Source organism: Carassius carassius, chromosome 8 (genome assembly GCF_963082965.1).
Source record: "Carassius carassius chromosome 8, fCarCar2.1, whole genome shotgun sequence".
Classification (NCBI taxonomy): domain Eukaryota; kingdom Metazoa; phylum Chordata; class Actinopteri; order Cypriniformes; family Cyprinidae; genus Carassius; species Carassius carassius.
Window position 1 is genome coordinate 4271996 of NC_081762.1, and position 17459 is coordinate 4289454.

The following is a 17459-nucleotide window of genomic DNA, read 5'->3' on the forward strand; positions in this document are numbered from 1 at the left end:
AAATAAAGATGGAAGAGAATTAATTAATCAATTAATTAGTTGTTTTAATAAAAGTGCTAAGAATTTGACAATGGCAAGTCACTGATTACAGCTAAATAAATATATATATATTAATTACTATATAAATAAATGTACTTATTAATCTACAAAATAAAACAGTTATGGGTTTTGTTTTTTTCAAGTAAAAAAAAAATATTTAGTGTCATGTTTTAAAGGCCGTATCAGATAGAAATAGTTCAGAGATAGCTGGATCCACCAGTCATAGTTATCTATCAGTTTCTTTGGAATCAACTTTAACAAAAGAGTGACCCTTAAGAGCTCTTTATAGTCCTAAATGTTATTTGTCCGGTGCCATATCTAAACAGCTCAACACTTCTTTCTTGTGTTCATTGTGAATATACCGCTATATTTCACCTGCACAAAGTCTATACATTCTGCTGCATGAATGCAGTAGTGAATACAGTCATTTTGATTTATATTTTATATCAACTTTGGGAAGGAATCATGCATTTTAACATCATAGATCTGTAATTCTAGAATATTCTGTTGCATTTGAAGCAAAAATTAATTAGATTCTGATTAAATATAGATGCTGCTGTTTTGGCAAGAAAAAGACAGACATTGCTTGGCCCTTTTTGTAAGATTTATTTATTTTTAAAGAATCACAGTAAGATTACAATGTTTTGAAGGCAACCAATATACAAAAAATATTCATAAAAACTTAATTTAGATTTAGTAACCTCAAATCAAGGAAAATCTCTATATTTACTGTACTGTACAGATGTTCATGTAAAGGTTTAATAGTATCTTAAACATTACAATAATCAGTATTTTTCTGTAGTACAACTTATCATCTAAATTATGTGAAACAAAAAGAAAAAAGTATACAAACAGAAAAAGCCAAATAATCCCATACAAGAAATAAAATATGAAGCCTACATATTGTTTAATTTTATTGATGGAAAAGCCCAATTCCACAATTCATTCAGTTATTTTAAGTTTTGCAGGAGATTGCCCTGATTTATTTAATATTACATTTCCTCTAGAAACATCTCATACACACAAGAGACAACTTCTATACTGACTAGAAAGTCTTTATTTTCCGTAAGTTTCTCTTGTTTCATAATCTGTACTGATATCACAAATCCTACAAATTAATCAAACTTCCAAATCAATTATTTGTATTCTTGGTTTCTTTTGGTCACCAAAGAGAAATATATATGTATGTTTTACAATTAAGCTCTGAGATCAACATGCAATCTTAAAATTAAAAAGTTCATACAGTTAGAGAAAAACAAAAGATGAACATAAAGTGTGATGAAACAAAAACTTTACTTTGCAGATGTAATTAATGTAGAACTATAATATAGACCAATCCCATCACTGAAAACTATGATCCTGTGTGTGTGTGTGTGTTTGTTGTAAGCAAGATGGACAGCAGGATAAGCATCATGTTTTACTTCATCTCTCGCACTCATCTGGTCTCCTAAAATGCCAAAAAAACAGATTACATTTCACTGATTTCACATGACTGAAACTGCTGCACTAATAAAAATAATAATAATAATAATAATAATAATAATAATACACTTACATCTTTATGCTTTTGGGTCTGTATGAGCTGAGCTGTTCGATCCATCATCAGAGCCTACAACAGAAAACACAAATTACAACAATTAAAATCATCATGGCAATATAGCTATACATCACACAATTACACAATTTATTAATTATATTTAAAAAAAGAATATTGTAGAACTATACATATTTTTTGACTTGCTCTTTGAATTTACATGACCAAAATTTTAGAAATATAAACATATTACTATTAACAACATCGAAACCACATCTGTTATTAATAACTATGAAACAGAGATGAAGAAAAACTTGCCATTGACAGGTTTGAAGCCTGAAAAAGAAGAGAAATTAGAATTAAATTAGAATTAAAAAGAAGAAATATTAGCACACAAATGTGTAAAACATGCAGTGTAGTCAAGAGTGATGATAATATTATCTGAGTCTCTCTCACCTTTCTTTTTCTGATAGACCTTATACCCAACAACACCAATCACAATCAACAGAAGAACAGCAACAGCAACCCCAATGATGATGCCGATGGGGAAAGGAGCTAAAGAGAATCAGATCAAGAGAAAACATCAGCTTAATAACTTTTCTGACAAACTGGTAAAGGTTACAAATTTCATCAGATACAAAAAACTGAATCGATGATTGTTATAACTGCAGAACATTACTACAGTCTAATCAGAGACTGGAAATAGCAATTAATTTCAATTAAAGGGGTCCTATTCTGTTCTTTTACAAGGTCTTGATTTTGTTTTGGGGGTGTACTAGAACAGGGTCTCATACTAGGTTGTTAAAAAAACACATTATTTTTTACATATTTTACATTATAACAACACATCTCTCCCCAGTCTGCCATGAACGTCTGGAATAGTTCCTGTATCAAATGAAGCCCCGCCTTCTGAAATACAAAATGTGCTGTGATTGGTTAACTGGGCCAGTGTGTGCTGGTCGGGAAATGTCACGTCCCTTACTATAGCCACCTGCTGTAAGCTTCAGTGGAAACATTGCGTCAAAATCAAATCAATTTGAGCGTGATTTAAACCCGGATGAACAGCTCAAATAAACTTAACTAAACTAAAGCTAGCGTGTCTCTAGCATAGTGATAACACTCATTGCCTTCTCATCCCATTCGTTGATATTTGTGATATCACAAATCCCTGAAAATATTTGTTGTAGTCCAAACGAGTCGTTTGTTTTAGTTTTTGAAAAGTGATTTCTGTTAAATAAAATATCTCCTTTTGAAGTGGACCTTGAGCTTTATAACTTTGCAGATCTTTTTTTATGCTCAAACAGCAACATTACAGACTAACTAAAGATTAAAAAGTGAAAAAGCATAATAGCACTCCTGTAACATCTAGTTTGATGATCTACTCATCAAGGTGATTACCGTAGTTAGTTTTGATCTTGTCCTCTGTCAGGATCTCTCTGATGGTTTTGCTCTTGTGCTCCACCTCACAGCTGAACTTGTTCTTCTTCCACTCTTCAGGTTTTACATTGAGGGTGCTTGCTCTCTGAAAGGTCCCGTCCTCATTGATAATGAGTTCACCAAGATCCACATCCTCATCGTGATCTTGTCCATTCTTCATCCAGGAGATTTTCACTTCACTGGGGTAAAACCCTGTAGCATGACACGAGACTGGAGACGAGGGATCCTTCTGCAGCAGAGACACCTGAGGAGAGACTGAAGAGAGAGAGAGAGAGAGAGAGAGACAAAAAGATAAAGTGAAAACTCGTGGAAATTGAAAATCAGACATAGTGTGCAAATCTATAAGGTTGCTAGATATTTCTCCTCATTATCTGTTGTTGTTAGTCCTGAGATCTCATCAAGAGCTTTATTAGCTAAATAATCTGTTATTAATCAAACTGACGACTCAATAAGAGTTAAAAGCTTTCATATAAACACCTCAATGCATCTGACTGAGATTGATCTGAATGAAATTGAAATAAGAAAAAATAAAGTGGTGTAGACCTAAAATAATCTGATCAATAGAATAAAAACGTAAGCCTCTTCTCATATTCATATAAACCTTGTGCACATGTGCAGTGTCATGAAGTGTGTGTCTGTCAGAGCCCTTTTATAGACTGATTTACAGATGTTTTACTTCTTATGAATGTGTTTATTTATGTCTTACAAATTGGTCAGTGAAGGAGGCTGAATATTTAATAAATATTTCTTTAAAAAAAGAGCTCTTCTGCACTCTCAGAAAAATAAAGGTACAAAAGCTGTCACTGGGGCGGTATCTTTTCAAAAGGTACACTTTTGTACCTTTTAGGTACTAGTATGAACTCTTTAGGTACAAAGGTGTGCCTTTTCAAAAGATACTACCCCACTGACAGCTTTTGTACCTTTCTTCTGAGAGTGTGATGTATTTGTCAGCTTTCCTTGGTAAGTCATCAGGACAAAAATGACTATTAAATTGACAGTCGCTCCATGCATTGGACATGTGCTGAAGTTTTGTACAAAATACATAAATGAGCATTTAAATGAACATGTTAATTGGATTGCAAAGGGTTTTATATGATCAGAAATTTCATACTCTGAAATCGATTAGATTTTTTCAGATTGACAAAAATGCATGCATGCATGTAAACATATCCATCTGTTAGATTATTCTAGTGTTTCACTCCTGGACTCGTGTTTGTGTGGAAAATCAGTTTGTGTATTGTTGCTGTATGATACAAATCCCTCAGCTATGCATGTTAATATACAACAACATGTAACTATATGTTATGAATATATATTGAATATCAAAATGTGATTTGAACAATCTCTTGATATCATGTTTCAGTTTTTAAGCGAGTGAACGCAGACGGAGAATAAAGACAGAGAGAGGAAAGGAGATACAGTCACACATAACCAAACTCTCTGCTGTATACGACTGTTATTTCCTGGTGAAAAGGTAAAGGCTGATATGATAAATGCTCATTCAGTGATGATCCAAACAACTGATTTTCCTACCTTTTCTCTCCAGAGTGTCCTTGCCATAACCAACATACTTCTGCAGCCACTCGATGCATATGTTCTCCAGATAGCCTTTATTTTGATTTGCCTTTGCTCTGGTGGAATCCCATTTAACCTTGGTAATGACAGCTTGAGGATTAGCAGCGGTCCAGGTGAGGGAGCTCTTATCCAGACTGAGGAAGTCCTCTCCATCATAACCGTACTGATAGTATCCTCGAGTGGTGCCATCAGTATCCAGCTCACAGCCGTACATCAGCTGGAACGAGTGAATACCTGAGAAGAGAGAAACATGATATATCACACTCACCATTCTTGATGATTGAGCAGAATATATTCTAATCTTCTTTTTCTACACAAACATCCACATAAAGATGAGAACAATTATGATCAGCTCATGAGACTGGTTTGTACTAAAATAAACCAGCATTCAGGAGAAGTGAATAGATGAATATGAACACATAAACATGAAACCTGTGTCTGTTTGAATATATCAGCTTTAAAATATCTGACAGCTGAAGGTTATTCAGTAAACTCAACATGAGCAGTTCTTCCATAAACTCTTGACAAACAGTGTTCAGTGTTCAGTGTTCAGTGTTCAGTGCTCAGTGTTCAGTGCTGCTGATTAAACACATGACCATGAGACACATGTAAGAGAGAACATCATTACAGACGTTACACTGAAACAACACAGATCTAAGATTTCTCTGAATGTGTTCACACTGAGAAATCAACATCTGATGTCTGATATCTTTACAGCAGCACATTCCAGTACAATGATGGTGTTATTCGTTTCATTATTATTATTTGTGTTGATCTGTAAATAACTCCAGTCAGCAGAGAACACAGACAGTGTTCAGTCAGAGCTGCTTTACTAACAGAAGATCACAATCCTCCTGAACAACCGCAGAACCAGTTCATTTCTTACAAAAGAAGATCTAGATTAAAAAGTTTGTAAAGTATTTGTTTTCTTCAATAAAATCACTAATATATTTTTGTTTGATAATATTTTTTCTTTTGTGTTTTTTTTAATTTATGCAATAAAAATGATAAATTTTCTCATCCAAAATAATAATAAAACATTATCTCTGCAAAAGAAGAACTAGATTAAAAATATTTTCAAGAAAAACTTTGTTTCTTGAGAATCAGTTTAAAAACTGTGAAGTTTGAAGTAGTTTTAAATTTGAATCACTTTTAAAAGCTTGATGTTTGAACACCTGAAATTTAACTTTGCTCTATTTTAAGTAAAACCAATGTAATACATTTTTGTTTGATAATATTTTTTCTTTTGAATTTTGTATTTTGAGAGAATTTAATGGTACTAATGAATATTTACGCAAGAATAATGATCACTTTTTTCCCATCGAAAATAATATTTTTTTCCTAATATTGTCATCTCATCTGAAGCATCTCGGATCAAACATTTTTTTTAAGTAAAATCAATGTAATATATTTTTGTTTAATAATATTTTTTCTTTTGAATTTTGTATTTTGAGAGAATTTCACAGTAATACTTAATATTTACGCAATAGTAATGATACATTTTTCCACATCGAAAATAATAATAAAAATTCTAATATTTTCATCTCATGTAAAGCATCTCCGATCACACATTTCACTTCTTCTCTGTTTCTGAAGCAGAATAAGTTCATTTCTCACAAAAGAAAAGACAAACTTTATGTGTCTTGAGAATCAGTTTAAAAAGTGTGAAGTCTGAAGTTGTTTTAAATTTTATTCTCTTTTAAAAGCTTGAAGTTTGAACACCTGAAATTTCATTTTTTTAAAAATTCAGGAATATAAATGCAATACATTTTAGTTTGATAATATTTTTTCTTTTTTAATTTCATATTTTGAGAGAGTTTCATGCTACTAATTAATATTTCACGCAGGAATTGTGATCACTTTTTTCAATCGAAAATTCTTTTTTTTCTTCTAATATTTTAATCTCATCTGAAGCATCTTTACTCACACATTTTTATCTTCAGTAAAATCACTGTAATGTGCTTCTGTTCAATAATATTTTTTTATTTCAAATTGTAAATTTTTAGAGAATTTGACGGTAATAATTAATATTTACACAATAATTATTATACTTTTTTCCCCATGGAAAATATTTATTATAATAACATTTCTAATATTTTCATCTCTAAATCATCTCTGTTCACACATTTCTCTTCTTCTTCTCTGTTTCTGAAGCAGAAGCAGTTCATTTCTCACAAAAGAAGAACGAGATTAAAAAGATATTAAAAGACAAACTTTATGTTTCTTGAGAATCAGTTTAAAAAGAGTGAAGTTTGAAGTCGTTTTAAATTTGAATCACTTTTAAAAGCTTGAAGTTTGAACACCTGAAATGTAATTATTTTTTTATTTTCAGTTAAATCAGTTTAATACATTTTTGTTCAATAATATTTTATCATTTTTAATTTGTATTTTGAGAGAATTTCATGGTACTGATTAATATTTACGCAAGAATAATGATCACTTTTTTCCCAATGAAAAAAATAAATGATTTCCTAATATTGTCATCTCGTCTGAAGCGTCTCTGAACACACATTTTTATTTTCAGCAAAATCAATGTAATATATTTTTGTTTGATAATATTTTTTTCTTTTGAATTTTCTATTTTTAGAGAATTTCACGGTAATAATTAATATTTACGAAATAATAATCATACATTTTTCCCCATCGAAGATAATTATAATAATAAAACTTCTAATATTCTGATCTCATCTAATGCTGGGTAACACCAAAAGATTTTTGACATCTTATAAGATTCTCAAAATGTGATAGACCACAAACATGAGGATAAAACCTCCCAGATTGAAGCGTTTAGCTCCTGTGTTGTGAGTGTGTCATGATGTGATAAAGACAGCACACACACACACAAACAGATCTTCATCCAGAGTCTCGACTGTGAACACAGGAAATCTCCTAAAATCTGGCGAGACTTGAGAATAAGCGTCGCGGACGCATGTGTGCTGCGTCATGACTGCGTCAGTCTTCCATCATCTCTCTTTCTGATCGGATATGCTTTCATTTGAGGTGATAATCTCCAGAGTGTGTGTGTGTTTGTCCTCGGGGTTCCCGCACACTTCAGGATCTGATCGTGAATATTAAACACGTTCTTCTGATCAGGTTCGGACGCTTTTAACACTCCTCACACCAAGAGAACATCTGATCCCAATCTGGAGAAACATTGAGATAATCGCGACAGAGCTGGGATTGAGGGAAGGGAAATCAGCCCTGAATCTGCCGATCATCTTCTGGTGTGTGTCCAGCAGAAATCATCTCTGTTCACACATTTCTCTTCTTCTTCTCTGTTTCTGAAGCAGAAGCAGTTCATTTCTCACAAGAAGAAGAACCAGATTAAACAGAAATGAAAAGACAAACTTCACGTTTCTGGAGAATCAGTTTAAAAAGCCTGACGTCGTTTTAAATTTGAATCTCTTTTAAAAGCTTGACGTCTGAAGTACAGCTGAAATTTAATACATTTATTATTTTCAGGAATATAAACGCAATACGTTTTTAGTTTGATAATATTTGTTCTTTTTTAATTCTGTATTTTGAGAGAGTGTCATGCTACTGATGAATATTTCATGCAGGAATTGTGATCCCTTTTTTCACATCGAAGATGAATTTGTTTCTTCTAATATTTGAATCTCATCTGAAGCATCTCTACTCACACATTTCTATCTTCAGTGAAATCAGTGTAATCTGCTTCTGTTCAGTCATATTTCTTCTGTAATAACTATAATAATAATAAAGTGTGTAATATCATCATCTCTAAAGCGTCTCTGTTCGCTGGAGATGTGTGGAGATCTCGGGTCTGGAGAGAAACTGATGATTTGGTCAGAGTTCACGTTCGAGCCGAACAATCAATGATTTAAAGACGGAGATCTCAGCTCAAACAGAACGTGATCTTCTCCTGAATCACAAATCTTCATCTGTGTGTGTGACGAGGATCAGATCAGAGTGTGTGTGTGTGTGTGAGAGTGTGTGTGTGTGTGTGTGTGTGTGTGAGTGTGTGTGTGTGTTTAAACAAGTGTTTGTCACTGAATCGTTCACTCAGAAGATTCAGAAGAGAAACGAATCTTTATCATTTCAGACGACGACTCCTTCATTCATTTCTCTTTTAAATCTAACTTTGTTTTTAAAAACTTAAGCGATGAACATTTTGTGAGAACCGCGAGTAAATCAGGTTATTTTGTGTAGTTTTCTCATCTTTTTTCTTCAGGATCGTGAGGAAATCTCTAATGTATATATTTGTATAAAACATGACTGTGGATTTATCCAGAATCGAGTCGCTCTAGTTCACGTGTGGTTTGTGCTGCACATCATTTCATTAAAATAGAGTTTCATTTCATAAACTACAAGTTGATTTCAAAAAGCACCTACATTTTTGCATTTTGTGTTTTTCAGTTGAATAAAAGACTATTTTTCTCTTTATTTCTCATCGTTGAGGATTTCTTTAAGAATGTGTTTAAATCTGTTCTGGTCTCGATCTCGTGAGAGAAGCGTCTCGTCACACATTTCTCTTCTTCTCTGTTTCTGAAGCAGAATCAGTTCATTTCTCACAAAAGAAGAACCAGATTAAAAAGATAAAAAGACAAACTTTATGTTTCTTGAGAATCAGTTTAAAAAGAGTGAAGTCGAAAATGTTTTAAATTTGAATCACTTTTAAAGGCTTGAAGTTTAAACACCTGAAATGCAATATTTTTTTATTTTCAGGAATATAAATGCAATACGTTTTAGTTTGATAATATTTTTTCTTTTTTAATTTTGTATTTTGAGAGAATTTCATGCTACTTATGAATATTTCACACAAAAAATGTGATCACTTTTTTTCAATCGAAAATTCTTTTTCTTCTTCTAATATTTGAATCTCATCTGAAGCATCTCTACTCACACATTTTTATCTTCAGTAAAATCAGTGTAATATGCTTCTGTTCAATAATATTTTTTCTTTAGAAATTAAATTTTTTTAAGAATTTGATGGTAATAATTAATATTTACACAATAATTATTATACGTTTTTCCCCATGGAAAATATTTATTATAATAAAATTTCTAATATTTTCATCTCTAAAGCATCTATGTTCACACATTTCACTTATTCTCTGTTTCTGAAGCAGAAGCAGTTCATTTCTTACAAAAGAAGAACGAGATTAAAAAGATATTAAAAGACAAACTTTATGTTTCTTGAGAATCAGTTTAAAAAGAGTGAAATCTGAAGTCGTTTTAAATTTGAATCACTTTTAAAAGTTTGAAGTTTGAACACCTGAAATGTAACTATGCTTTATTTTCAGTAAAATCAATTTAATATATTTTTGTTTGATAATATTTGTTCTTTTTTCTTTTTGTGTTTTAATAGAATTTCATGGTACCAATGAATATTTATACAATAATTATGATCAATTTATTTTTAATCGAAAAGAATACTTTCGATTAATACTAGCTTGTTTTTAGCATGTTTCAGCACTCTGTTTGCGTGTTTATAACAGTTTTAGCATGTTGCTAACATGATTTAACACACCGCTAGCCTTTTTTGTTGTTTTTGTTGTTTTTGTTTTTGTTGTTTTTGCGTGATTTAGCACATGGTTAGCATCTTTAAGCACATTGCTAACGACGCCTTGGCTAGTTTTTAGGCTCTTCAGTCTGAGGATCATTAACACATTAACAGTGTTTTAGAACTATTATTTAAGCCATGTGGATATATATTAAGAAAGTTAAATATGTTAAAAATGATTTACCAATCATTTAGGAGAACTACAGGATAGGTTTAGAGGTGAAAACTTTTTAATTTTTGAAATACATAGGTGTTTTAAATCACATGCAAATCACATGCTTACACAGCATAAAGCAGTCAATGATATCAGTGCTATCTGTTTATTCATAAACTTTCCAGGCATACTGTACACCTTTCAAATTTAAGTAAAAAAATTGCAGTGTTATCTGCTGTCTAGCAGTCATACTTACCAAGTGTCTGATTAAATCGCTCCATTAGAATTTGAACGTTGTTAGAGAATGATGCCTGATAACCTCTCCTGATATCTGTGATACTGTTCTCATCCCGGGTTCCTTCCATCCATGCCTGCTTCAGGACATTCTTTCCGATGACACTATCATAATAGTCAATTTGCTTTCCATCTACCATACCCAAAGCAACAAACTGAGGAAAATCTGCCATCCCTGTACTACCAGTATAGAAATACTGAAGAGAGTGGCGCTCTGCAAACAGAAAAACAGAAGCATTCACGCCATCTTTTGTCATTTCATCATCACTGATAAACCACAAAATTTATTTATACATAATAAAAGTGTCACTTAATATTTGTTTAATTTCTGTATATAGCAAAAGTGTTTTTTTTCCCATCTTTTTTATTGTGTACTGCAGACTACCATAGGCTATTATTTTAATAGGCTACATTTATTAAATATCATAATATTCAGACTCATTATATCAAACGCTTACTAGTTGAATAAGAATGAATAATTATTTCTTATAATTGTTAATAATTGATTAAGATGACATCCAGTTTTTTAAAACCTCTTATACATTATGAAATCACTAAGTAAAAAAAACTAACACAAGAGTCGAGAGAAAGACGAAAAGTGGGTGCAGATGTTTACCCCTCCGCGTCCAGACTGCATATGAATTGCGCATGTGGGAAATCTTTGTATAATGGACAAAATAGTAATTTTACATACAAATATAGCTGAAATCACAGCACAGCCCACATTAAAAAAATTACTATAGTAATTTATACCAACTACTATAGTGTTTTTGAACCATACTATAGTTAAGTACTTGAATTAATTTGTTGTGTTAATACTATAGTTGCTGTGGTAATATAACACCTATAGTAATATAAACAAATTACTTCACCGAATACTGTATTATGTTTTCTACAATTATAGGGTATATTATACTACAATACACTACAGCTTAATGTGGCTAAAACTAAAGTAATACTACAGTATTTATTACAGTTTATCAGTTCACTATAGTTATTACTACAGTATGCTGTAACATTAATTAAAGTGTTAATACTATAATATATACACTATAATACACTTTACTATAGTATGGTTCAAAATATTATAGTATTACTATAAATTACTTTTTTTCATGTGGGAGGTTTTGCCTTTTTCATGTCTTATCTTATGTGTATTTGATTTTATCAGACGATTACTATAAGATAAACATCTTGAAAAGGAGAGGTGGGAAGTCTTAAAGGGCCGCATTTCAATCACTATTTCATATTCATCCCATTTTCTGATAGCAGAAACAGTAAAATATATGAATAAAAACAGTTTCATTGGGAATTTGGCTGCATTAAAATACAGTTTGAGCACAGAGCAAACAAATGTAAAAGGCAATAGGACGCTATGACGTCATTACTATGCTAATTGAAGCATGGCGTCATCTAGCGACATTTAGTGACTTTTCAAGATGGCTTTAGCTACTTTCCTTTGAAAGAAGTTGGCAACACTGATTCCAGTGGTATCTTATCACCATTTGTACAATACAGATACAGAATTATGGATAAAGGTCAAACCTATGGTGGTCCAGAAAAATCCAGCTTCAGTTAATTTTAATTTGTGGTGGTTCTTTTAACATCACACCCAATTGCATTATGCATCATCACCAAATATTCACAAAAATATTTGGTGACGTATAAAAAAATATTAAATAATCATAGAATAATCAATAATCAATAACCATTTTGTATCATAGTTTGACAGAAAAACTGAACCCATTTAAGCTTATTTAATAAAGAATACAAATGCCGTCGCTGTTAACGATCCTACAAGGTGTTTCCATTTCATTAGCTCGGCCTATATATATAACAATGTAACATATAGCCAAACTAGAAACTACTAAAAACACTCACCAGAGCGTGCTCCCAAAATGCCGAAAAGAACAATTATTAAAGACCGCGTAACCAAGGAGTGCGTGAACGTTTCCATTATAGGTTGTCCGCAATTCATTTAGGCCTATAGCTACATTCAGAACTAGGTATACTTTCTCAGGCGCACTGGCTCGCTTTAACTACGCCTTGCTGCAAATGATAACCAACCGAGAAATGGATATATTCCGCGTCACTAGTCTCTAGGATAAATCGTTCAAGGCAGGTAAGTTTCGAAAGTAAAATAAGACTGAAATACACGCCCACAATAGTCACGTGCTAGTCCAGAATATAATTACTTTAAAATTTTATATCAGAACTAGCAATCTGGTGAACTTTGATTCATTAAAAAAATACAAAGGCTATATATATATATATATATATATATATATATATATATATATATATATATATATATATAATTGTGTTGAATACGATAACAACGCACCTTAATAACGGTTTAGCAAATTTTCTTTTTGTAATCACTCATTGACTGATTTGGGTTAAATAAGGGACAAAATATGCAGTGTTTGGGATTCTCCAGGACTAGAACTGAGAATGATTTGGATCATGTGTGCATGGTGTATGGTGATTTCAATTTCACAAATGAACACACACACACACACACACATTAGTGCGTTTTGCCAATGCTATAGTAAATATGTAATATAACATAAGTTAACGAATATCTAATATTTGTGATAGTCCTAATATTTTATTTAACTAGACCGACCTTTAACAACATATACATCATTTTAATAAACAGTACATGTAAACAAATCCAAACATAATACGCATTAAATTTAAAAGTGTTTGTGATATATTTCATATTAAACACAAATGTATTATTTACACTTCAGCTGTAAATTAAGCGATTTCAGTCAGTGTAACCTGAACAAGGCAAGCTTCAACAAATAATACAGTTGCATTATAGGCTACCATTAACCAAAACCATCTACTTATTTAAATAATAACAATAAAATAATCTACTCACCAGCATAGACGAGGTTAACTCCCAAAATCAAAAGGGCCGTTAACCACATGATTTCTTTTGACTGAAACACAGTTGTGTTGAAAATCCTTATTTGTTCGAGACGCACAAGGTGCTGTTTCTGAACTGGTGAAATGTCTGTGCGCGAACATCTAAATAGGCTTAAATTCCAGCCAATAGATATTCAGGACAACTGCAGCATCACAAGTTGCTATGACGAATTTCTTGAACTGGGTTTATATCTGAAAGCAAAACAAAATAAAACAATGAATTGCATAGATAAGATATTGTAATCACAGAATATTCTGAAAAAATATTTTACAAAATATATTCTAATGCACATTATTATTCTGATTCTGTTAACAAAAAATGAATTGGCCTAAATTTGTCTAAATTGAAACAGAATGTGATCCTACAAAAATCCCAAGTTAATGAAGAGATATGGAAATGTTTTGTATTAAAATAGGATATGCAAGTTTGTGATACAACTTTTAAATACAGAGCAGTAAGCAACGTTTAAGTGTGAAGCATGAATAATTGCTTAAATTTGGTTGTGTGCATGTTTACTAAACACAGCTTTAGTAAAAAAAAAAAATTATATATATATTAGGCATGAAAGCTTCAATATATTCAAGCAGATGGACTTAATATTTCATTTATAGTTCGAACTAAACAGGCCTGCACAAGGTTACTCTGGTAAGATGTGGTTAGGAAAACAAAGATGTTAAAATTGGAGCAGCAAGAGTCTCATGTCAGGCAAGGTAATTCAATTGGATGACTATAGTAATAAGTAAAATTTATGGATAAATAAATTAGTCAACCAAATATTCTAGAATTCATGACAATGTTTTTAGTTGTGACTAAGCAATCAGTATATCTTTTGCAAAGCCATATGGTGCAGTGATGGCCTCATGGTAAGCACAGTATAACAACCTTTGTTAAACTCAGCAGTTTTCATTGTACAGATGACTGAAAAGGTGAAAAGAAAAATGAATCCCGTCCATGTGTTCTAATAGTGACAAACCACTGTATTAGTTCACATTCTGTTTGCATTATATGTATAGTATTATGTTCACAGAATAATACGTTATTATTATTAATAACTTAACACACACACACACACACACACACACACACACACACACTTATTATTAACTTATACTGTATTTCCTTAGCACATGCCATAGCAGATCAGTGTATAAACCTGAAATTACATGTTGCGGATGAAGATGACACCATCCGTTTTGTTTGCGTTATGTGCTTTTTATGCTCATTTATTTATTCAGAAGTTTTTTATCAGTTAAATTAAATACCCTATTATAATTTACTATTATAATTGGCTAATAACATAAAGACTGCTCAAACAGATTGGCTTTCACTTTAATGGGGAGAGCACTAGAAACTAAAAAAGCAACCCTCAAAAGAGGAATGCTACCACATAAGCAATTCCTCTAAGACATTAAATAAGTGATCCATAGAAAGTTCCAAAGTTGGTTGGAAAGTTCCGACCTAGATGTGAAACAGTAAACAGAGAGCAACTCGTTCAAAGTCGTTTTATTTAAATTTTTTGATTTTACAATCATTTTGTCACCAATTTCAGAACCTTGATGTCAAATTTTAAAACTCTAGACAAAAAACTTAAAACAATCATTTGTAACACAGGCTGTTCGATATTCAAAACGTGGATTGTTGAGTTCATATCTTTAAAGACACCTTGCATTTGCAGAAGCATTGGTTCAAATCATTTATCATGGAATACCATTGGAGCATTCTTGTGGATTTGGCCACAGGTTCTCATCTTCCTCACAATAAATGTTTTCATTACATAAATGATCTTGGGAAAAAATCTTCTGGTGTGGCAAATACAGGCCTTAAACTGGTCTCCTGTGATGTCATTGCACACATGATCTATGACCTGGATAAGAGGGACTTGTTTGTGAGGTTGCTTATTGAAAACCTTCCACCTTCATGTGGAGAACAATTCTTCAGTCTACAAGTTAAGCAAGAGTTGTATGTTCTTCAGTCTGCAATCTTTACTAAGAGAGATCAAGAAATCGTTCTCTAATTTGACAGAACACCCTTATTTGAACTCTAACCTTTTTGTGCAGAGTATTCAACTTTTGTTTTGAGTAAGTTTGGGTATTTTCACACTTCAAAATCCTAGATAATGTATAAAACTATACATCAAATTAAGGTTTATTTGGGTAGCATGTTTGTTGTTACTACACTACAGTACAAGAGACAGTAAGAGATGGTATTTCCCTGTGTCCTTAACTGAACTCTGTTCCGAGAAACCACGTGAGATCATGGTAAAAAAAAAACTCCAGTGTCAAATCCGTAATGGCGCGTTTGGACTACTATTGTTGGCTCGGACCGCCATCTAGTGGAAATAGGCGAAACGCTGATGCTTTCGGGGTAACATCCACTAGATGGTGCTCCGAGCCAATCGTATTCCAAACCCAAATTTAGGAGCAAAATTAAATTACATTTATTTATTAACCCCCCACCAAAAAAAACAAAAACAAAAAAAAAAACATTTTGGACAACAGCACAGATACACAGGAACAGACAGAATAACAAGAGAGGTCAAAGTGGAATAAAAGACAGCAGCCCATCCAGGATTTACTATATGTGACTGGTCAGTAACAAAGCATGTGCTTTTTTAGACATTTGTGGACTATATAATCTAAATAATCTGCAAAGGTTGGAGGCAAAAAAGGTCAATATTTTCAGAGCTTTCAGTTGTTCATGCCAGCACTGTAATCTCTCTCTCTCTCTCTCTATATATATATATTGTTCGAACTTCCACCTGGAAAGAAATATATAGTGGCCAGAACCCTTGGAACTTTAATTGAATACCCCTGCCCTACATCGACCGTTAAACTCAAGCCAGGGCCCACCGCAGTGCTTCCCACCCTGCCCACCCACGAATCTTCTCCACTGCTGGTCACTAGCTGCAGCACAAGCTCTTCATCATCACTGATCCCACGCAGCTCAATCTTCATCACCAGTTCTCTAGTTCAGCACAGAGTTGTCCTCGTCACCATTGGTCCACCCAGCTCACAGTCTTTGTCGTCCTTCCAACCATATCTTCTTCTCCTGCTTGCTTTACCAGAGCCATCCATTCTCTCTGTCCTGTCTCTGCTGGTGTCACTCAGTCCTTCTGCTCCTCCTGCACCGATTCCCCAAATCTGCCTGGATCTGCTGTAGGCTTCCTGTCTCCCAGCTGGAGTGTCGATCCATTAGCTCCATCAATACTCTGACCCCATCGCTCCACCTCGAGCCATCCACCTGGGTCTCCTCCTCCATCTGCTCCACCTCGGTCAGTCATCTCCCTGCTGTCACCTAAATCACACCCACCAAGATTACATCATGGCTCCTCCCTTGCTCAATTCCTCCAAAGGTTACATCACTCCTGGCTGTCTCCTGGGTCACTTTAGGCTCTGGCTCATCATCCACTCCTCCATGATATGTTCAGTTTGGTGTAGTTATCTTTCTGTTAATAAAGTCTGTTGAATTGACTTTCATGCTCACACCAAGTTAAGGCAAAGTGTTACAGACGATCAAATGGTTTGGAAAATCAGTGTAAAGATTTATTATATAAAAAAAAACTTCAGTGTTTATTATAAATAATTTATTCGTGCACTTCATTATTATTATTATTATTTATTATTTATCAAGGCTTTCGGCTTGACGCAGCTGGCCTGGCGAAGCTGTCCTGAGACTGCTGTGACGTAAGGGTTCTGCGGTTCTGCAGCTGGGGATTATTGGGTCTAAGCAGCCGTTATACTGTGCTCACAATGCACTTTTCAACAGTATGTGGCGCACACTCTAAATCCCTTGTCATACATAGGCTACCTGTTCTGTCGTCAGCTAAGTCATGAAATGACCAAAAAAGGCGATTAAATCATCAACGATGAGATGAAGAAGTGTAGGCAATAGGTGTGAGACGGGCCCCAATGATCAGAATATTATAGACAAAAGAATAATGTTTAGCCACAGTTCAGAGTCAAGT

The 17459-nt window shown here is 33.2% G+C and overlaps 1 protein-coding gene across 1 annotated transcript; it reads right to left on the reverse strand.

Moving 5' to 3' along the window:
- Positions 1–629: 629 nt before the first annotated feature.
- On the reverse strand, positions 630–13585 carry LOC132145015 (class I histocompatibility antigen, F10 alpha chain-like). Its single transcript, XM_059555693.1, has 7 exons — positions 13448–13585; positions 10520–10771; positions 4544–4819; positions 2972–3265; positions 2030–2128; positions 1595–1909; positions 630–1486 (listed from the first exon to the last, which is right to left on the reverse strand). The coding sequence occupies exons 1-6, from the start codon at positions 13494–13496 to the stop codon at positions 1863–1865; spliced, it is 1017 nt and encodes a 338-aa protein (XP_059411676.1). The 5' UTR covers positions 13497–13585; the 3' UTR covers positions 630–1486; positions 1595–1862.
- Positions 13586–17459: the final 3874 nt, after the last annotated feature.

Bases quoted from the DNA above. Each gene is read 5' to 3' on its own strand.
- LOC132145015 (XM_059555693.1), bottom strand. From the start codon at position 13,496: ATGTGGTTAACGGCCCTTTTGATTTTGGGAGTTAACCTCGTCTATGCT. The intron at 2,129-2,971 runs GTAATCACCTTG...GATTCTCTTTAG, and splicing joins CAAGATCAAAACTAACTACG to CTCCTTTCCCCATCGGCATC. The intron at 1,910-2,029 runs GTGAGAGAGACT...CTTCTTTTTCAG, and splicing joins GGTCTATCAGAAAAAGAAAG to GCTTCAAACCTGTCAATGGC.